Here is a 23,417-nt window from a genome sequence, read left to right on the forward strand (position 1 = left end):
AATTTAAAGTTTTTGCCTGGGTTCCAGTTTAGATGCACAATGCATGTCTGTAGATCATCTGAAGATGTGGGTAGTTTATTTTGCATTATAAACTTCACCCTATTTCATTTCAGGCTTGCAAAGTTGAGGATTTGGGAAAGGTGGATTTTGAAGAAGAAATTAAGAAGAGGTTCAAGATGGTTTATGTACCAAACTGGTTCTCTGTAGATCTAAAGACCGGGGTGAGTAAGCCAAACTTTTCAAAATCACATGTAGCAATCATACATGTTAAAGGGAACCTTAACTGAACGGGGGGTAAAGAGTTTCACTTACCTGGGGCTATTACCAGCCCCCTGCAGCAGTCCTGTGCCCTCGGCGCTGCTCTTGAATCCTCTGGTCCCCTGCTGTCACTTAGTTTCGTTTTTGACGACTCACCAGTCGCCGGCCGCCATGCGTATTATTGGACGCATTCACCAATGCAATTAGCGCTATTGCGGACCTACGCAATAGCCTACGTGCGGAATGCGGCAACGCATATTTTTGTACGCGTTGCGGTCCGCAATAGCGCTAATTGCATTGGTGAATGCGTCCAATAATACGCATGGCGGCCGGCGACTGGTGAGTCGTCAAAAACGAAACTAAGTGACAGCAGGGGACCAGAGGATTCCAGAGCGGCGCCGAGGGCACAGGACTGCTGCAGGGGGCTGGTAATAGCCCCAGGTAAGTGAAACTCTTTACCCCCCGTTCAGTTAAGGTTCCCTTTAAATGCAAAGAAAACCGATGGCAGTGCCTAAACAAATGTGAGGTTTTTTATTTTAGCATTTGAAATGGAACTTCCACTTTTAATATCAAATTGCAATAAACTGCCCTAGTTCCGTGCTCTATTAAATTGTATTATGTTTTTCTATGATGCATATAACCCTGTGAGTTTCTTTTTGCCCTCCAAAGCAGCGTGTCTCTACAAATGTAACACTGTATATCTGTATCCTATTGTATAATGGATAACTCAAATGTCTTATTGCGTTCTGACTGATATTTGTAAACACTGATGTAAGTTAATTATATGGATGTACTAACTGGTTCTTTTATCAGGCAATATCAATAAATTGTTGGATTAAAAAATAATTCCATTTCATTTTGCAGCTCACCAAGAATGTTCAAAACCTGTTAGTACTGTATGTTCAAGTTGCACTTATTTGCAACCTTGGCAACAGTATTGTGTTGATGGAAGCATTGTTGCCAATAGACTTTACAAAAGAGCCCACACTGCAGTAAGATTAGTTAGTTGCCCAGGGCAGGGCAGGAGGCTTTTCAATACCTGGACTAGACTGATAACTTTAATTCACCAATCTACTATAGGCTAGTGAAGTAACGCAGTCACACTACCAGAACATTGCATGGCAGTAGGATCGCGCATAAGTGAAGAGTATACACTACGCTGACAGGACTGCGCATAGCATGCGCTCACTAGTATTAGCCCACGCTGCTTGAACGCGGTAGGTTTCATAAATCAGCCCCTATGTTTGGACAGGAAGCTAGATTAACATAAAGATTCGAATATTCATTAGTTAGGCACATAAACAAACCTGTCAGCCAAACCTCCTCCGTTGTTTTCCTGTTCTGAAAGAGATGCTAGCTGGGTGAAGTCAACCATGCATATGGTAGGAGCTGCAGTGTGTGTGTGCGCACCTGGGGAATGCACTGACAAGAGGGGATCAGCGCAGTTCCATGCAGCATGCATCTGGCTTCCTTCCCTCTTTGATTTCACGCTAGAACGTGCGTCCTTGAAGTTCCAGGTGAACGTATTGAAATGTGAGGGGTTTTTTTCCCTTTTAGCAAATTTCAGGACCATTTTTCATACATTTGGACTTCCACTTTTAAACAGCTTATTATCTTAAAGGGAACCTAAACTGAGAGGGATATGGATGTTTCCTGTTAAACAATACCAGTTGCCTGGTAGTCCTGCTGATCTCTTTGCTGCTACAGTGGCTGAATCACACACCTGAAACAAGCATGCAGCTAATCCAGTCTGACTTCAGTCAGAACACCTCATCTGCTTGCTTGTTGAGGGGCTGTGGCTAAAAGTATTAGAGACACAGGATCAGCAGGAGAGTCAGGCAATTGGTATTATTTTAAAAGGAAAAGTCCATATCCCTCTCAGTTTAGGTTCCCTTTAAAACCAGTTTTGTCATCTGACTCCTTAATGATCTGCACCATTATTAGTGCTGCCATTTAATGTTTTGACTGTTATTTATTGGCAGATGCTGACCATCACCTTAGATGAGAGTGACTGCTTTGCTGCTTGGGTGTCTGCTAAGGATGCCGGCTTCAGCAGTCCCGATGGATCCGATCCCAAATGTGAGTTCAGTGTTGGTTAAGTCACTGCGTTCACACTTTAACATTTTCATTGTGACAGCAAGTAAGTTTCTGTACAATACCCAGTGTCTTGCCTTCTATCTGCTGTTTAAGACATCAGGCTGTATTTGACTTGCTGTTCATCCACCTCATTTGCATACATGACCGCACTAGATTTCTTTTTTTAACACTTGCAGTACATGAAAACAGAAAGGGACTTTCATTCTTCATAGGACTAGTACTATATGTACCTATGCTTATCTCATATCACTTAAAGTGACCCAGAGATGAATCGAGCTTCAGTTTTTTCCTCCAGCCCCATAAGCATGGCTGTGTCCCTCACCGTCCTTCCGGAATCCTCCGTGCAGCCACAATCAAACCCTGGTACGCAGCTCAGTCAGACTCACACACATGTGCAGAAGGCCCGCTGCTGACGTCACTGAGCCTCTTGCCGGGGCTCACCGCGGCTGAACGGGAGATTGCAGGAGGACGGCAAGGGACGCAGCCATGCAAACTGAAGCTTTATTCATCTCTGGGTCACTTTAAATTGGACCTGAACTATTGCACAGGACACGAGGAAAACACAATAAAATCGCCACCCTGTGAGTGTTTAGAGAGAAGAGCCGGTCTAATTCCCCCTTATCATGTAATCCCAAGTGTGATTTCAGCTCTCAGCTGTGTCAGCACAGGAATCTGGCAGTCTTGGCAAACACAGCTAATATGTAACACAGGATGTTAACCCTTTGTCTGCTTCCATGATACCAGGAAGTAGACGCAGTGCAGATTTATTGCAGGAGTTCTGTAAGCTGTAACAAAAAATGTTTTTCTTTAAAGGTTATGATGTTGCTTATCTTTTAGAGCAGAGAGGAAGTTAGGTTCCCTTTTTAAGATAGACGTTCTAGCTGCAGATGCATGTGACATTTGGGCACAATAACTAAGCTGTCAGATGGTATAGTCAGAACCACACCTGCAGTAGGGCTGCAATAATAGGATCATCTGCCCTGAGTTTGTGGCCCAGGTCTTGGGTTTCATATTCTGTGTATTCAGAGGTAGAGTTGTGTGAACATGCGGTATTAAACTAGTCTTGTTTTTGCAGTGAACCTCGGAGGTCTTTTATTACAAGCATTACTTGAGTTTTGGCCCAGGACTCACATTAACCCCATGGAGGAGGAGGAAAATGAAGTCAATCACGGTGAGTGATCTTGGGTCTCTGGAGCTTTGCCTGTGGGGTAGAGGCCACTGAGGACTCCACATCCGGGGGTCCAAGTCTGATGACTTTCTTTGTTTTACAGTCGCAAATGGAGAGCAGGAAAACAGGATCCAGAAAGGCAATGGCTATTTCCAGGTGCCGCCGCACACTCCAGTTATTTTTGGTGAAGCAGGTGGCCGCACTCTGTTCAGGTAAGAAGAAATGCAGTGTGACCAGTACGTCTCTCTCACGTCTGCTCCTTTTTTGTGTTCTTCTGGTATACTAGCTTTGATTTTAGCCTTAAAGGAATTCTATCAAACTTTTACTTTTTCTGTGAGCACTTTAAATCAATTTGCCAACAACAGTAAGGATGAGCACAGCATATATGTTTGCTGCGCAGAGTGTCTTTGTCTTTAACTACTGTCGGCTGTCCCCTAATAAAAGTGACGGGGAATTGGGGCAGTCCATTATACAAGAGGGGAGCCTCTTGCTAAGTACAGCTGTGGTTTATTCTATTCTGATGGTCCCCAGTGCAGAGCGAGTTATACAGCGTGTGATCCTTCTTATAAAGTTACTGTGAGGAGACCTCTCACTCTGCTAGTCTGGAGACTCTGCTGAGCTGCCGCTGCGTTGCTACACAAAGGTAAACATGAGCTGGAGGAGGGCGCGTCATTGCTTTGAAGAGAGCTGAGAGGAAGATTTATTATCATAATAAATCTTCCTCTACAGCTCCTCTTCAAAACAAAGCAATGACGCGCCCTCCTCCAGCTCATGTTTACCTTTGTGTAGCAACGCAGCGGCAGCTCAGCAGAGTCTCCAGACTAGCAGAGCGAGATGTCTCCTCACAGTAACTTTATAAGAAGGATCACACGCTGTATAACTCGCTCTGCACTGGGGACCATCAGAATAGACTAAACCACAGCTGTACTCAGCAAGAGGCTCCCCTCTTGTATAATGGACTGCCCCAATTCCCCGTCGCCGTCAGTTTTATTAGGGGACAGCCGACAGTAGTTAGATAAAGACAAAGACACTCTGCGCAGCAAACATATATGCTGTGCTCATCCTTACTGTTGTTGGCAAATTGATTTTAAAGTGCTCACAGAAAAAGTAAGAGTTTGATAGAATTCCTTTAACCTGCCCATGAACAGTAAATTGTAGTTCCTGCAGGACATTCCCTATGCCAAGGTGTTTAAAGCGAACGCTGCTATTCCAGCGCAGGAGATTTGGGCGCAGCCGGCGCCACCATAGGCGGTAATAGGACATGCAGCTATAGCGACACACAGGGAGTAACTTCACCGCCATCAGAAGACGGAGCTGAAGTTACTTTTTAAACACAGTAATTCGGCCTCAGCAGTTGCTGGAAGCCAAATTATTTCATTCCCCCACTATCCACGTGGACCTAGAGCAGGAATAGTATTCATCGGCGCCGGGAACTTGTGCAGAAGCAGGATAAGCCATACTGGCTGTATCCTGCGCCCAAGTCTCCCAGCGGCAATTTCTCTCGTACGCGTTAAGAGGGACCGTGTGTCCAGATAGCTCCTTAAAGTGAACCTCCCAGATTAAAAATCTACTCAACAGCACTGAAAAGGCTTGGTGTTTCTTTAATAGTTTCATAGCATCAGAACTTTGTTTTTCTTCCCCAAGCCTCATTTTTTGCTGCACAGAAGAAAACTGCCCGGGCATTTTTCCCCTGATGCTGTGCAAAGCATGATGGGATTTCTGAAGTTGTTGTTCTCGTTCTGCTGTTTTGGCGCAATTTTTTTTATTATTTTTTTATTTGAGATTTAAAGCCTAGCGCGCGCAGCTGGGAGGGGTTTTCAGGACACAGGACAGTTGGAACTATGTCTCATGCTCCCTGACGCCTCCTTTCAACCAAAAAGATGGCTGCTCATGAAATCACAAACATTTGCTTCTTCTTTTAAAAACCGGGTAGGTAAGAGATTATATTACCTATCTATGTTAATTACCATAACTAATGTAACTTAATGACAGTATGTTTGTTTAGGCTGAAGTTTTTCTTTAAGTGGATCTCTTATCCAAAGTTATAATGGTTTAGATCCCACTGGTGTAAAAGTGGCCATACATCTAGCGATTTAGCTATACGATCGACCATTTGATTTGATCATTTTATAAAATTGAGATAGAATAGTGTGTGTGTTCCAGTATGCCTAAGCGATGAAAAGTGGCTGATATCCTGTCAAACTGACCAACCTAGTCGATCAAGAAGAATGCAAGATATTGGTCGATCACACAGGAATCTGCTGCTGTTCACATATCATTTGATTGGCTCTGAATCGATTTTTGCGTTCAGAGCATGGAGACCCAAGATTGGTCTGATTGATTAGTGAAGGTGAATCGCATAGGATATCATCTGTAGTGTGTGGGCCACTAGCCAATTGACTTTCGATTAACCATACTGTTGATCACTTAAAGGACATCCGCAGTTACTCCCTGTGCGCCCAAACCTCCTGCGCTGGATTCACTGTGTTCGCTCATTGTCTCTGCTCAATGACACCATCATTGAGGTACTGTATGCCAGAGCTCAATTCGATGAATCTCTCTCCTGCTCTCAAGCCATTTACTGACAGGAAAGTGTTTTATGGTTGTAATTATCAGTGAGGGTTATGCTATAGTCTGACTTAGTCCGACCCGGTCCCTACCCAGACAGAAACTGTCACTTGCATCCTTGATGTTTAACTTTTTCAGGCAGAGAAAAAAAAAAACACAGCCTAGTTATTTATGTATGTGTGTGTATATACACACCCACACACCTATACCTATCATCATATCACGTCACCTCGGTTGTCCTTTAATAAAGTTAAACACTTTGTCGATTGAATCTGAATTGCTATGTGTATGGCTACCATAAGCGCCAAAACACGACTGTTGAGCATTAATTCAACATATAGCTAATGATAAAAAAAAGATTCTATACAATGTCTATATAAAGACTCCTTGTTATCAATATAACTTGTACATACAATGTTCACCAGTAAAATGGTGTAGTACAGTATATCATGTAAGAGGGGGATCATTTTTCTATTGTGTGTTTTCAGATCTAAAGCCTTGTACACACACTAGATTAAACTCAGACAAGATGACCAATAACGTCCGCCTTTGCTTCTAACATGTGTACAGCGGCCCCTGATTTTTTTCTCTCGGTGACCGATTTGCCTGATTTGGCCGATTCCTGGCTGAGGGCATTGTTCTGCAACTCGCCCAACCCATTCTGGGATGCTTCTTGTACACCACTCCGCTTACCCTCTTCAACCTTTTGCCTAGCAGCAGAATGCATCGCTAGCCTAGGGGCTAGCAACATAACCTCAGCCCCACACGATTTTCCAAGGGATTGATTACCAATCCCTGCCGGGCGACAGTCCTCACATGTGTGGGAGGATGTAGTCTAATGCATGATTTATGGACATCATAAACTTCTTAGGAGATTTGGACTGAGTAAAGTTAAATAGACAAGTGTCATGTGGGTGTCCGAAGTAGTTTAGAAACAGTCCAGGGATTATTGTGAAGACTAATCTAATGGGCACAAATGTCATTTATAGAAATGGAAAGCATAGCTATTGCACACAAATGTAAGAACAAGGCTCTGGATAGTTTATCAGGCATGCTGCAGTATAAAGGGCATATTTGCTATATAGGCAGCTATACTTTTTATCCATTCTGTGCTTAGATACACAGAACATTTATATTGCGCCTTTCTCCTGGCAGACGCAAAGTGTTTCACAGCTGCAGCCACTTAGGGCACGATCTGTGGGCGAAGGAGCCTTGCCCAAAGACTCCTTACTGGTTTACATACCATCTTGAGCCAGTATTCATACCCTGGTCAAGGGCTCAAACCCAGCATCAACCAGTACGCTAACTAGCTGACCCTAGATGGGTCTCACAACATGTGAGTAAACTGGAGTAATCTGGGCTTTTTTCCCCACTCAAGGCTCTTGTGTAGAGATTCCGGCGGAGAAACCGAATCCATGCTTCTCAATGAAACCGTTCCACAGTGGGTAGTCGATATTACTGTTGATGTAAGTTTTGGTTTTTTTTTCCCTTTCTGTTTATAACTTTTGGGAACAGATATTTATATACAGAAGTGTAACTGTGTCGGGGGTTATTGTATGTAGGTGGGATCTTGCTTGTTTTGCTTACCTGTAGCTAAACACTTCTCTATATAGCCCTCTAGAACCTGTATAGTTTACTGTTAGATTGAGCTGTTATAGATGCTCACTACCTACTTCCTGTAAGCTAGACGTTTCGCCACCTCATGGCTTCTACTGGGATGCTGGGCTGTGTAGCTTGTTATAATCTCCCTACATTTGGTATCGCATGAGAACACCCAATTGACCCACCAGCAGAATACAGAGATGAGAGGAAGTGATGTATAGTGCAGCTTGCCAAGCCCATGAAACAAGTATTCGGTCTCTCTTTTCTTCCGTACCCTGTACTGTATGCACGTTTAGCCTATATGTTTTTGTAAACTTGTCTGTCATTTTGTTTTATAGAAAAATATGCCCAAGTTCAATAAAATTCCATTCTACCTCCAACCACATTCATCATCGGGAGCAAAGACCCTGAAGAAGTGAGTAGCAAATGTCTGACTTTACGTTTATGTGATGTCAACAGTCACATGCTTCTTTATTTGTATTTTTTTTACCCATAAGGAAGCCTATTGGGCTAATGACTTTTGCCAGTAAACACTGTTGCACTAAGGTGCCTAGAAATAAGCTCTCTAAACCTCACTATCGTATACTTTGCTCTTGTGAGTTCATCCCTAAGGGTGCATACACACATCCAATTTTGATTGGGCTATTTTACCAGTTCCATGTAGTATGAGAGGCTTCCTACACAATCTGTTCACAGTATCCAAAATCTGTTGGCCCTCATAGTACATGGAGGGGGTCAAATTGGCCAATCTGCATATGTACAATTGATGTGTGTATGCTCACAGAAATTTGATCGGCATATACTGTACAGAGGATATAATTTTAAAACAGGACTGCTTATCTGTGTTTGGAAGCCTAGTTTCTCTATTTTCTGGCAGCTCCTTTATAGGCAGAATACATGATTACACTAATATAAAGGCTTTCCCTCCCTCCCCTCTGGCAGCCTGATAACCAACCTGATCAGTGGCCCAAGGTCTGTGTTCAGGGAGTTAAGTCACCCTTCAGACACTTGCAAATTGGATAAGCAGGAACCATGAAGCTATGTTCACTGTAAAGCTGGCCACATACACATCAAATTTTACCGGCAGATACAATCACTAATGCTGGGAATACACAATGAGTTTTTTTTTTCGTCAGATTTACTGGCCGATCCGATTTCTGATAGATTTACAGATCATTTTTCTGATAGATTTCCATTCACTTCCATGAGAAAAATTATCGAAATTAGATCGGACCTGTCGGAAATTATCTAGTGAGCCATTTATCTGCCTAAAAAAACTCATGGTGTATTCCCAGCATAAGTTCAAATCTGTCTATTATCTGTGACACAACGAGCCGTACTGATTGTAAGTTTGATAGATTTGCAGCGGAAATCTATAAGATTGGATGGTGAATTTTAATTTGATTGGATGTGGCAGGGGAGTGGATCGGTGGCTCATAGTGTTGCACTGTTTTGAACAGTGCACAACTGCAGTTGGATAGATTTAAAACCTATTGAAAACAAGTGTGCAGAGTATGGGGATAATCGATCCCTCTCATATGAGATTCAGATCAGAGAGTGAGTGATCTGTGGGCCACATTGCACAGAAAGCTATAGGCTGCCATACACTGGTCGATTGCCACCAGATCGACCAGCAGATGGCTCCCTCTGTGATCGAATCTGAACAAAGAGGAATCTATTGGATGCCTACACTGCAAACAGATTTTGAATCGATTTCACTATGAAACCGATTCACAATCTGTGGAGCTCCCCCGGTCTCCGCTGTCTCTTCTCCGCTCTGGGCTCCAGTGAAGCCAGCCGGAGCCCAGCGCGGAGAAGGGACAGCGGGGACACACGCCAGCGGAACAGGTAATGTATTGCTGCTAGCATTGGTCGTTGGACATTCGAACACCGCTATCGACGCACTACCGGCCCGCCGGCAATCGAGCGAAATCTTCCGCACGGACCGATTGACGGGGACGATCGATTTCGGATGGAAATCGATCATTCGGTCAGCGTTTGCGCAACTTCACAGCAGATTCGATCAGTGATCGAATCTGCTGTATATCGGCGGGAAATCGTGTAAGTGTATGGGCCCCTTAAGTGTGTATGAATTTAAGCAGGCCATCCATTATTTTTTATTTATTTATTTTTTTAACAAAAAGGTTTTTTGCAGCATTAAATGATAGTCACATATCCATGCAATAAAAACAGTGATGCAAATTGAAATGAATAGAAGATGAATTGCTATAACTATGCAACACTTGTATAATGCTTCAGGAGATAAACATAACTTTATTAGTCAAGTGCAAACTAGTTGAAACAAAGAACAGAGGCGACACTGAACCGTGTACATTATGAATCGAATTGGTATATGTATGTAGCAGGGATTCATATCGTCCCTAAAGAGGGCAATGGAAAAATACAATTGAGATGTCAAAGATCATCACATTAAAGGGAACCAGAGAGGATGAGATATACATACCTGGGGCTTCTTCCAGCCCCATACGCACGGATCGCTCCCACGCCACCATCCTCCGCTGCCTGGATCCGCCACCACCGGGTCCCGTCATTGCCGCAAGTCGACGGGCGGACGCGGCCAATTCTCCGCATCACAGGGTGCTCTCCCCATACAGATACGCATGTGGCTGCTTACTGCGCAGCCGCATGCGTACATGTATGGAGGGAGCCCCTGTGATGCGGACAATTGGTCGCGTCCGCCGGAAGTGACGGGCCCGGTACCAGCGGATCCAGGAAGCTGAGGACGGCGGCGTGGGAGCGATTCAGGCTTATGGGGCTGGAAGAAGCCCCAGGTATGTATAAAATCTTTGCCCTTTTTCACCCCTCGTTCCTCTCTGGTTCCCTTTAAGAGACAAATGGTCCTATCTAATTGAATAGCTTTCCATAACTGACTGAACTTGAATAACAAGCAGATAGCAGTGGCGATAGGAGTGCTCATCACTCGTGCCATTTATCACAAATCAGATGGAATTTTGGGGACAAGTTTCTGTGGGCATAAATTATAGTTTTGTATGGAAGAGTAGTAGTGTCAGTCTGCCTAACCAATTCAGCCTTAGTAAGACATTTGGAATCCAACTATTTCAATGCTATTTATTGCCTAGCAGCAAAGTCATTGACCTACATTTTTGGGTTGCTGCCTGGATACCTTCATCTGTGAACGCCCCCACAATGCACTAAATTTGGCTCCTGGATACTGGGCATCCCATTTAGCCATGTAGAAATTGGACTGCTTGTTTCCAAAAGTCAACCACTAGTGGACACTCCCAAAAGATATATACAAATGAAGGGGCAGAGGTCAGGGCAAGCATCAGGTATATTATTGTTAGAATTGTGAAGTCTGGAGGGGATGGTTTGTGTCCGATGTAGGATATAAAGGTGCGTAAGCTGCTCTCGTTGGTTGGGCGAAGCGTGTTTAGCTACTGATAAAGACTCATCACAGTCTCGTTGTCCAAATAATGATGTCATTTCAGTTTGGATTGGCATGTGTGGGCAAGAGCAACATGTTTAATCAGCTCTTTATATTTATGTCCCCTATGAGAGGTTTGGTTGGACCATCTTTGGAGCTTCCAGCACTGGAGAATAGTGCAGCATGATGGGGGAGCCCTAAATTGCCTGGGCAAGCTGCAAGTATCGGAATCTCATGCCGGGCATACACTGTTCATTTCTGGCTCTCGATTCTCCTCTCGATCGTTTTTGCCGCTCGATTCTGCAGTCAATTATCTCCTATCTTCCGCTCGTTTTTCTTATCTTTTTTTTCATTCAATTTTATTAGAAATCGAGCGGCGAAAGGATCGAAAGGGAGATTGGACATGTCGGAAATTATCTATCGAACCATCTAATAACCTCAAAAACAAACTGTGTATTCCCAGCAGCAGAGTATGGCACTGAGTACTGGGTAACAAATTCTTCAAAGGGGAGAAGCCTGCCATTGCAGATAATGTGGCCACTCTTTGCTGTATTTAGATTAGTCTAGATTACATTACACACACTAATTCTCTTTACTGGAGTATTTCATTTTTTTGCCCAGAGATTAAGTTTAGAGGTGTATGCAGCTGGTAAACCCTTGCGGAAAGTGAATAAGCAATGCTGCATGCCTTGTGCCCACAGAGACAGACTGTCAGCCAGCGACATGCTGCAGGTCAGGAAGGTGATGGAACATGTCTATGAGAAGATTATCAATGTGGATACAGAGTCTCAGACCACCAGTTCCTCTAATAACGAGAAGCCAGGAGAACAAGAGAAAGAAGAAGACATCGCCGTGTTGGCAGAAGAGAAGATTGAGCTCCTCTGTCAGGACCAGGTAGAAATGCATGCATGAGCTGCTTTGTATGTACTCCAGGTGACAGAAATTACAATATCATTCTCATATCAATGTTATATGTACAGAAGCAGGAGGAGCCTAGCTCTTCAAAGCAAATCTGAAGCCTGGTGGGGAAAGAAAGGGGAGGTACTTACCTCGGTAGGGCAAAGCCTGTGATCCTCTTAGACACCTCTGCTGGTGGCCGGGACATTCTCTTGGCAATAACATTCTCCTCTGTGTACAAGTGTGGCTGCACTACACAGGCACCAATGGGGTTGCCCCTGCACAGTAGCACAGGTTGCCTAATGCATACACGCTTGTTCACAGGGTAGTGCGGCCATGAGTAATATTCAGTATTAATGTTGAATATTGTTTAGAGGGTCCTAACAGAGGGGCGAAGGAAGACCGGGGAAGCCTCTGGACCATCCAGAGTCTTCCCCAACTGAGTTGAGTGTCTCATTTTTTTTATTTTTTTTTTTAAGACTTCGGGTTTTGTTTTTTTTTTATTTATGTGCTAATAAAATTAGCAGTAAAGCCTAAAATGTAGTTATCAACAGCTCCCTCAGATCAGTGAATAGTTAATTCCAGCTGCTTCTTCTGGCAAATGGAGACCTTGCTTCCTCCTGGTTTAGCTATAGTGCTACCCAGGGCTGTGGAGTTGGTACAAAAATTATCCAACTCCTCAGTTTATGAAACCACCGACTCTGACTCCAGGTACCCAAAAATTGATTTGACTCCTCAGCCCTGGTGCTACCAGACTGAGAGATGATCTGTGGAGTGAAGCCCTTTACACTCTCCTCATTACCTGGCTCTTATATCGGGTAGCATGCCAGCTGTACAGAGTTTGGCCACTCCCTGGGATTTCCAGTGACCTGCTAAAATGTACAGAGTTTAGATGTAGAAATGGTCAATGAGATGGTATTAAATCTGAATGCATATAGTTGATTTTTTTTTCTGACCTGCATTATGCAACAGGACTATTCAAATGCACGACCTGCCAAATTTGATGGGCCCAGTTCCAATACTGTTTGCATTAGATTTGCTTGCAGGCCCAGATTGTCATCTCCTGGACTGTCTGTTTTGATAGTCTCCTAGTAATGAAGGTTCCACTCATTATAATAATTTTTAAATAGTACTGATGCATTATATGCTACTCGGCTACATCTGTGACTGTCCCTCGGAGGGGATAACCATTTAATGCCCATATTTCAGATTATTTTCTCGGGGTAAGCTAATTAACCTACCAGTTTTTGAGAAGAATTGGGATTTTAGTCTGGGAGTTTGCTGTTACCAGGCCAGAATGTGACCACATTTGCCACAGTGCTGCCTGGGGTGCAAGAGTCCATCTAGTACAGGTCACTAGTGGTGTGAGCATGTATTCTCTGTCCATGCCACTGCTAAATCACCACTATCGCCACCCACTCACAAAACTGCACTCATAAATCCAGGAGCTGGAGACTGGCTCAGCCAAGCCAGCAGTAGACATGTAGTGGAGAAGAGCCCATGGCTATGACTAAGGCAGGGGTGTCAAATTCAAAGTGAGCTGAAATTGAGCTTTAGGACCAAGTCGAGGGCCAACCTCAATGCCTAGTGGGCCCCCTCTCTCTTATAAAGTTCCCTGGTGTCTAATAGTCTCCCTCCATCCCATATACAGTTCTCTGTTTAGTGGTCCTCCCTCCCCTATACAGTTCCTTGGTATCTAGTGCTGTCCCCCTCCCCATATGGCTTCCCTGGTTTCTAGGGCTTGCCCTCCTCTAGTATAGCTGCTCTGGTGGTCTAAAGTGAGCCAAACCTTATGCAAAGTGGGGAAACAACCTGAGGGCCAAATCTGATGGCACACAGGGCCAGATTTGGCCCACGGGCCGGAGTTTGACATGGATGGAATAAGGAGTGAATGGTGCTCCGATACATGTAAGCTATTTTTCCTAAGTCTGTGTCCATGCACATTTGCAATATAGATTGGACAAACATAATTTCCAGTTTGAGTGGATTCTTCTCCACTATATGTATACCAATGTAGCTTGCCCCCTTCTCCTCCGTCTTACCAAGTATACAGATGTCTCCATAAAAGCAAGAAGCTTGGGGGGTTCCCAGTGGTGGAACAGCGAGGGGTACAGGGGAACCTTTTGGATTATCCACAGGCTTCCCTTTTACTTCCCTTTACTTTGCATTTTCTAAGGTACCTTTTTGAGATCCAGATAGTCAGGTTCAGATAGTCATTCATTGCGTGTCTGTTGTGTTCTTGGAGGGGTCAGCGTATGCGTCTTTGAAAGTTTAGTTCTCATTTACTTCAACACCGGGTTTTATTTAACAAAACTGCATCTTGTGTCCTGCAGATTCTAGATCCTAATATGGACCTGCGGACTGTGAAACATTTCATCTGGAAGAGCGGAGGTGACCTGACCCTCCATTATCGCCAGAAGTCAACGTGAGACAGCTCCAGAGAGTGACTTGAGTGACATTACTCTTCCGGAATCACTATTAGTACTGTATAGAAGCCTACTGAACTCTCACACCTAGAGCCAGTGCGGGCATCCATCATGTATGCTTCGTAACTCTTAACAAATAAGCAATTACCCACTGACTGACCGTGCTGATGTTACTTGGGTTTCCAGAAGGATGCAGAAGACAGAAGGCAGCCCAGTGTTATCCTGTGAGTGTGGGTGAATGTACAGAGTCTTTGATACACACTTTGTAATGCTTCCTTCATTGATCCGTTCAAAGAATCTTGTGAGATCCTCTGAGATGCTACTTCCTGTCTCTCGGAAGAGCTCCTTGGCGTGACGTTCCCTCCCTCTCGCTCCCTATTTGCTTATGTACATTCCAGCTTGTAGTTTTAACTGTCCAGTTCAGCGGGGTGAGGAACAGTCACCTGGACGGGTAATATTAAAAAGTGTCCCCAGCAGGCATCCATCTTGTGGACTTTCTATCCAGCTCATCTGAGAGAACCAAGTTTTCAAGCCATCCTTTGGGCTACTGAGGCCCCTTTTTTTTTTTTTTTTTTTTTTCTCCATATGTTCAACTAACATCAGTCATTCTGTTTTCCTTCACCTCAAAGGAGAAGTCCATGTACCGTTCTTGGCCACTGAATAGGAGCAACGCTCGTAATCAATAGCTTTTTTTTTTTAATTAATTTGGCTTTCATATCTTTACTTCTTCTACGACACATATCTTGAAAAGATAAACAAACTTAGGAACACAAGTTCATATATCTTTACATGCCCCCTAAACTGACTGTCAGTTCAAACTGCCCATCTGTTTGTGGCATCTGTCCTCTCTGTTGTACAGACTGCCTATAAGCCTCTCATCTTCCAACATGTGTAAATGACTACACAGAGCAGGAGCCTGTGTTTGCTTATTTTCTAAACCGGCTATGAAAAAATGTAAGGTAAGAAAGGTTTGTCATGAACACAAACCCGAGGGGGGTAAAAAGTAAAATGCTTACCTGAGTAGAGGGAAGCCTTTGATGATCCAGAGGATTCCTTGATCCTCCACCCCACTGCTTGCCGCGACCCTCTTCTTTTCAGCTGCGCTCTCATCGGGGAAGCGGCACTGCACAGATGTTAGTACGGTCTGGGCAGTGGCATTGAGCTGCTCTTGCACAGTGGAAAAAGCCATTCATGGGCAGCTTCATGTTACAGTACGGGCCTTACTTGCACCTGCTCATACACAGACGGTCACACCCCTGGATGGGTGGAGTCGGGAGGGGGGGGAAGCCTCTGGACTATCCAGAAGCTTCCAACTACTGAGGTAAGTATTCAATTTTTTTTTTCCTTTCAATCAGGCACCTTTTTTAATTCTAGCTCAGCAAAAGAGAATGCTTATTTCACAACTAAAGTTACATTTCACTTTAAAGGCAATAGGATGGCTGGGTCCTGCTTGGAAAAATTGCAGTCAGGCAGTCTGTTTCTAGCTATCCGTTATTCCTTCACACAGCATACCTGAAGCATCAGGCTAAAGGAAAGAGTCGGAGGAAAACTATAACTTTTTTGCAGCCGAGAACTTTTACAATATACAATATTTTTCAGTGGTTCAAATAACATTCCTATTCAGTGGCCAGTCAAGCGGTGCCTGCTGGAGTTCTCCTTTAAAGATTGGTGACAAAGCGCAGCAGCATTTTGATGAAATGAGGCTAGCTGTTTTTGTAGAACATTCTCCCAGCATGAGTAATCAACGGAGCACTGCGACTCCTGATGCTGTGCATCACTAGAGGCCAATTCATCTCCTTCCCATAATGCCGAGCGGTAGACACCCAATCACACCCTTCCTTCTGGTGTCATGTATGGAACATGGCTGCTCTGACTATATATTTTGTAATCTAGAGGTTCTGACGTGTGTGTGTGTGTGTGTGTGTGTGTGTGTGTGTGTGTGTGTGTGTGTGTGTGTGTGTGTGTGTGTGTGTGTGTGTGTGTGTGTGTGTGTGTGTGTGTGTGGTTTTTTCTGAGGTAAAAAAAAAAGGCAAATTTCCTACCTTGCTAAAAGAAGAATTTGTTATGGCCGCTGTAAATATGTTCAAAGTTTTGGCCAGTGGATTAATGGAGACATTTCTTCACCAGGATACGAGACGTTGTTTTATGCACTGAGTTTGTCATTTCCTTTAACCTATATTTGCTTGTAATTAAGAGGCTTTGATCATTCTAAAAAAAAATGATTTCAATCTATTGTTTGATGGGAGTGCTTCAGAGGAAGTAATGTGTCCTTATGTTTTCCAGGTGAAAAAAATCATTTTTTTCTTTACACCTTACTTAAAATACATGAAAACACCAATAAAAACTAAATTGTGCCATTAATTACTTTTCTCCTATTTTGCTGACACTTTACAGTTGATAGTAGAAATCTGACAGGTTTTGGACTAGCCCATCCCCTCATAGGGAATTCTCAGCGTTTTCTTTATTTTCAAAAGCACTTGGTGGACCTCAGTAGCTCAGTCCAACTGCCAGAATACAGGTAGTTCCCGGTTAACGAACAAGATAGGGACTCTAGGTTGGTTCTTAAGCTGGCCATACACTAGGCCGGTTCCCCGCCGATCGACAGCAGATTCGATCACTGGGATCGAATCTGCTGTCACATCGTACACGCTAAATTTAGATCTATTTCGTCCCGAAATAGATCGATCCCGTCCATCGCTCCGTGTGGGAAATTACCGTCGATAGCTCAGTGCTGGAAATTACCGTTGATCGCTCGCGGGGAGGGAGCGCGTCGCTAGCGGCGTGCGAGTGGCCGACGACTGACGCAATACAGCAGCAATACATTACCTGCTCCGCCGGCGCGACTTGCCAGGTCTCCGCTGTCTTCTCCGCTGTCTTCTCCGCTCTGGTCTGGACTCCGGGTCCGGCATGCTTCACTTCTTCCTGTCCCGGCAGGAAGTTTAAACAGTAGAGGGCGCTCTACTGTTTAAACTTCCCCCAGACAGGAAGAAGTGAAGCATTCCGGACCCGGAGACCAGAGTGGAGAAGACAGTGGAGACCTGGGGAGTTGCGCCCGCAGAGCAGGTAATGTATGCGGGGGGAGAGAGGGAGATTCGATTAGAGAGGGATCTATCTGTTGGTCGAATCTGATGGCAAATCGACCAGTGCATGGCTACCTTTAACCTGAATCTGTTCTTAACCTGAATCTGTTCTTAAGTCAGAACACTGTGCAATCTCTGTCCCCTGTACCTCCAGTGTCCCCCTCTGTCACCTCTGCCCCCTGTAACTGCTTATATAGTTTAAAAGCAGTTTTTTCTTTTAGTTTTTGATAAAGTCGATTTTAAAAAATTCTAAGTCCAATTCGTCTGTTCGTATCGGCGGGTTGTTCGTAAAGTGGGCCTTCCTATGTCTGGGACTACCTGTACTGTGCAAACAGGTAGGGTGTAGCCTGCATCTTTGTATTTATCCTTTCCAGGGAGTGCTTTTGTTAAGCATAAATTAAATACTAAGAATCCCCCATGAAGAGATGGACTAGTCAAAAACCTGTTACGACAGATTTGTACTAACTACTGTGAATGACAGCAACTTAGGAGAAAAGTAATTTACAGCTCCTTTTACTCTGGAAGAAACTTTTTTTTTTTTTTGTATGTGTTTTTCATGCATTTTAAATTTTACAATTTTCCGCAGTAGTGGTCCTTTAATAATCTAGACACCCAGTGACTGTAAACCTTTAGTGAAGGACCTTCCCTTATGTCCAAAGAAGATATTAAGACAGTGTCAATTGGTCCTTTTTTTTCTCTTTGTACATGCTGAAGACGTTTCACTGATCGTCCAGGTAACTTCCTCGACTCAGATGAGATAACACGAAGGATTAGAGATGGTGAATGAGACCCTAATTCGGATTTGCATGCAAATTTAATAGATTGGAATATAAAGCAGAGAAGAGCAGCTGGCAGGGAAACCCTGTAGGCTATGTTTAGTAGTGCATTGCGGTGTGATGGAATGGCCGCATAGTAACGCAGACCATTGCAATGCAACACCTATGGTCACAGAGCAGCAGGTGCAGTCTAACTGCATGCAGCATCCCAACACTCTGATGCAGTGTATTATCACAAATGGTGTACAGTGACAGTGAAGCATGCTTTTCATAGACTGTATGCCTCACTGTATGTGATGCTACATGCCAATATAGTTCAACGCGACTCTTGTGTTCTGTTCCTGCTTTTAGGGCTCTTTCACACTAGAGCCTGTTTCCTGCGTTTTGACGAGGTAAAATAAAAGTCTATAGCCTCCTTTACTCTCAACGCTGCGTTTCGAAGCACCCAGGAGCTTTTAACCACTTGATGACCCAGCCTTTACCCCCCCCCCTTAAGGACCAGCACTGTTTTTATGATCTGTGCTGGGTGGGCTCTGCAGCCCCCAGCACAGATCAGGTTGCAGGCAGAGGGATCAGATCGCCCCCCCCCCTTTTTTCCCCCGTATGGGGATGATGTGCAGGGGGGGTCTGATCTCTCCTGCCTGCCTGGGTGTTGCGGGGGGGGGGGCACCTCAAAGCCCCCCTCTGCGGCGAAAGTCCCCCCTCCCTCTCCTCCCTGTCCCCCCTGGTGATCTGGGCTGCACAGGACGCTATCCGTCCTGTGCAGCCAGTGACAGGCTGTCCCCTGTCACATAGCGGCGATCCCCGGCCGCTGATTGGCCGGGGATCGCCGATCTGCCTTACGGCGCTGCTGCTACTGCAGCGCTGTACAATGTAAACAAAGGAGACAAACGTCTCCTGCGTTCACATTTAGTCTGCGAGCCGCGATCAGCGGCTCGCAGGCTATTCACGGAGACCCGCTCCGTGATCTAACAGGAAACGGCCGCTCACGCGAGCGACCTTTCCTGATTAATTAGGGAGGCACCTGGCGACGCAGATCTGGTCCTCCAGCTACCACTTTGCCGCCGCACGGTATGAGTGTGCGGTGGGCAAATGGTTAAGCATCACGAGCTGGCGGTTTCCCGTCGGGTGAATTAATAGCTACCGCCGCTGATTGCGTTGCACCGCAGCATCACGACGACACGCCGCAGGCTATTCAACGTGTTCAGGAGAACGGCTCCTGCACGCGTTGTTACATGTGAAAGAGCCCTTATAGGACACAAGGACTGGCACCGCTGTATGTATTAAAGCTCTCTACGTCATAAGTGTGGCGGCAGTGACAGAACGCTGTTTCGGGTTAAAACCCTTTATCAAACTGTAAAAATCCAATAGATTTTTTGCAGTTTGATAAAGAGTTTTAACTTATTACGTAAAAAGCTTTAATACATACAGCGGTGCCAGTCCTTGTGTGCTTTACTGGACTGTGCTCCCCAGGAGGCACTTGGGTTGGGACTTTGGCACGCTGCTTTCTTCCATTTTGCTGGACGGTGCTCCCTTTTCCATCTGTTTTTTTTTTTTTTTTCCTGCTTTTATAGGGACTGAAATGCCCAGTGCAATAATATTTCTATAGTACATTCTCATTGGTGCGGTGCTTCAGACTACTGCCAGATTTAACACACAGCATGCTTCTAAGGTGCCCATTAACGGTGCAGTGTTTACCAAACAATCCTATTTTGACACGATCATTCAGATTGAAAGTAACTATTGTATTTAATCGATCCACAACACTAAATGGTCCAACTTGTGATCATATCTACACCATTTTGTGATCCACCTGGTAGTTTTGTTCATAGATATGGAACAATCCTCTCTTTAAAGTGAGCCTCCAGACTAAAAATCTACTCCGCAACACTGAAAAGTCTTGGTGTTTCTTTAACAGTTTTACAGCATCAGAACTTTGTTTTCCTTACCCAAGCCTCATTTTTAGCTGCACTGAAGCTAAGCTCCGCCCCATCAAAGAAATCTGCCCGGACATTTTTCCCCTGATGCTGCATGCAAAGCATGATGGGATTTCTGATGTTCTGGTTGCCTAGCGCGCACAGCTGGGAGGGGTGATCAGAACACAGGACAATTGGAACTGTCTCATGCTCCTTGTCACCTCCTTTCAACCAAAAATATAGCTGCCCCCATGAAATCACAAACATTTGCATGTTCTTTTAAAACAGGGTGGGTAAGAGATTATATTGCCTATCTACTTTAATTAACATAACTAATGTAACTTAATGACAGTGTGTTGGTTTAGGCTGAAGTTCCTCTTTAACCCTCCTGGCGGTAACCCTGTCCTACACTTGGCGTAGCCGCCGCAGAGGATTGCATGGCCCCGGGAGGGATTTTTTTTTTTTTATTAAACTTGTAATACTTGTAGCTAGCACTAGGCTAGCTACCTGTGTCTCCCAAGTCCTTCCGATCGCCGCCGTAATACGTACCCCCCCAGGGATCCCGCAATGGCGCAGCCTCCCAATTAGCTCCAGGCTTCGCTATGGGGAGGATTGGGACTGCGCATGGTGTCGATGATGTCCTGTCCGATCGTTGTCATGGTGACTATTGAAGCTGATTGCAGACGCTGCGGCTCTCGCGGGATCGTGGCTGGGTAAATATAAGCGCCGGCAATCGGGGGGGATCAGAGAGGTGCGGGGGACTTGGGGGACACTGGTAGCTAGCCTAGTGCTAGCTACCAGTATTGCAACAAGTTTTATTCAAAAAATCCCTCCCACGGATGCAGCCACCGAAACTGCGTTTCGCCAGGGGGGTTAATGGCGTGAACACACGTCGTATTTTTACAAGCGACGGGTCCGTCCCACCCTCCCGCTGGGCAGACGTTCTGCCGACAGTAGCACGTGTGTACAAGCTGTCTGCAGACTGATAAGACTGCTTTTGACTGATCCGCACGGCGGATCAGTCAAAAAACAGTTTTATCAGTCTGCCTAAGTTGTTTTGCAAAGACTGTTGTTTTGCACAGAGCGATTCTTCTGAGAGTCGCAGAGTATTGCAGAGCATTTCAATATGTAAACCTGCATGGGTCATTAAAAGTTTTCATTAGCAGTGCCAGCTGCTCCTCTCTGCTTTAGGACCCTTTTCCACGAGCAGTTGAAAACACTGGTAACTACATGCTGTTGCCTGGAATATGCTCTCTCCTGCCTGGTAAATTTTTGCTGCTGCCTGGCAACTGCTCGCTGAGCATGCAGTTCTACTGCCTGTGGAAATGGGCCCTCAGATTGATGGGAATCACTTTTATAACCAGAGCTCACTGGGTGTAAGGCCTCTTTTCCACGGACTGTTTAATTGTGTGCTCAGCGAGCAGTTACCAGGCAACAGTGAGCAGTTGTGAGTTTGAGAAGCATTTCACTGCCTATTAACAGTCTGTGGAAAAGAGGCCTAAGTTTTCCCTAAGTGGGTCTCTTTTCCACAGACTGTTTACAGGCAGTGAAATGCCTCTCAAACTATCACAACTGCTTCCTGCAGCCTGGTACCGTAACTGCATGTTGCCGTTTGGTACCTGCTCAATGAGCATGCAGTTCAGCCGCCTGTGGAAAAGGGCCCTAAGGCCTCTTTTCCACGGGCAGTTGAACTATATGCTCAACAAGCAGTTACCAGGCTGCAGCAAGCAGTTGTGAGTTTGAGAGGCTTTTCACTGCCTATCAACTGCTCGTGGAAAAGGGCCTATTGTAGATTGTAATTGGGCCCTTTAATTGCACTTTCTGCAAATCTGGACTGGCCCAGTTCTTGGCTGAAAATAATTAGCATTAAACTTGCATACAAGCCGTAATTATTAGCATCTCCTTGACCGTCTCTACCAAAGATGTTAAAGTGGACCCAAACCAAACCTTTTTTTAATGCAAAATATTTAGTTGCACCGCTCTGACACATACAAAGATAAATAAACACTCCTTCAAACCTATTAGCATTTCAGTGCATGCTTTTCACCATTCTCTTTTCATAACTAGGGTTATACAGGTGGGAGCCATTACTTCTGAGCTTAGTAGGAGGTTTTAGATCATGGGTGTGTTTTTCATCAGCTACCCTCCCTCACAGGGTGTTGTCTATGTGAAATCTCACACAAGCTGAGATCACCTCCCCTGTGACATCATCAGTAGCAGCCTGTGTTTTTGATTTTGTTTTTTATCTCCTCCACCAGTCTGCCAGATTCTGTTCCAGCAATATGAAAGGAAGGGAGGGGTTCCTCCAATAAATGTAGAAAAAAATTATATTTGTCATCATGCAGCTGAAACAAGGCTGCTATTTTATTATTATAATTTAGAAAATAGATTTTATTTCTGAAATCTTGTATTTTTAAATTTGGGTCCACTTTAAAGGGAAACTTAAGTCAAGTATAAAAAATGAGATTTACTCACCTGGGACTTCCCTCAGCCCCCAGCAGCCGATCGGTGCCCTCGCAGCCCCGCTCTGACGCTCCAGGACCCGCCGGCGAACACTTCCGGTTTTGCCGTCACCGGCCGACAGGCATGGGAACGCGAGTGATTCTTCGCATCCCCAGCCTGTATATCGCCCCCTATGCTGCTATTGCGACCAGCTGGCCGCAATAGCAGCATAGGGGGTGATATACAGGCTGGGAACGCGAAGAATCACTCGCGTTCCCATGCCTGTCGGCCGGTGACGGCAAAACCGGAAGTGTTCGCCGGCGGATCCTGGAGCGTTAGAGCGGGGCTGCGAGGGCACCGATCGGCTGCTGGGGGCTGAGGGAAGCCCCAGGTTAGTAAATCTCATTTTTTATACTTTACTTAAGTTTCCCTTTAAGGCCTCTTCCACAGGCAGTTGATAGGCAGTGAAATGCCTCTCAAACTCTCACTGCTGCCTGGTAACTGTTTACTGAGCACACAGTTCAACTGTCCGTGGAAAATAGGCCTAAGGGCCGGTTTCCACTACAAAGTGATGCAAATGCGGATACCAAGCCGCATCACATCACTTCCGCATCTCCCGATGCAGACGTCAATTGAGGAGATGGGACGCGGATGCGGCCGTGCGAGAATCTGCAGCATGCTGCATATTTTCGTATCTCTCCGCACAACATGCACACAGTGGAAACTCTTCCATTGCCTGCGGTGCGATACGGCTATGTAGTGGAAACGGGCCCTAAGAGTA

General features: G+C 45.0%; 1 protein-coding gene across 3 annotated transcripts in view; it reads left to right on the forward strand.

The window, feature by feature from the left end:
• Nucleotides 1-23,417, forward strand: part of WDR48 (WD repeat domain 48) — an 80,632-nt gene that overhangs the window by 48,456 nt on the left and 8,759 nt on the right. For 2 of the 3 annotated variants that reach the window (XM_068235928.1, XM_068235929.1), the window contains exons 12-19: nt 114-221; nt 2,241-2,337; nt 3,431-3,526; nt 3,627-3,735; nt 7,470-7,557; nt 8,032-8,108; nt 11,801-11,993; nt 14,330-17,373. In XM_068235928.1, the coding sequence (XP_068092029.1) occupies nt 114-221; nt 2,241-2,337; nt 3,431-3,526; nt 3,627-3,735; nt 7,470-7,557; nt 8,032-8,108; nt 11,801-11,993; nt 14,330-14,425 (864 nt within the window). In that variant the 3' untranslated portion in view covers nt 14,426-17,373. Of the gene's footprint in view, nt 1-113; nt 222-2,240; nt 2,338-3,430; nt 3,527-3,626; nt 3,736-7,469; nt 7,558-8,031; nt 8,109-11,800; nt 11,994-14,329; nt 17,374-23,417 lie in introns of those variants that run through there. The other variant, XR_011020776.1, reaches the window with a different exon arrangement.

The sequence above is a fragment of the Hyperolius riggenbachi genome, chromosome 5, assembly GCF_040937935.1.
Source record: "Hyperolius riggenbachi isolate aHypRig1 chromosome 5, aHypRig1.pri, whole genome shotgun sequence".
Lineage (NCBI taxonomy): Eukaryota > Metazoa > Chordata > Amphibia > Anura > Hyperoliidae > Hyperolius > Hyperolius riggenbachi.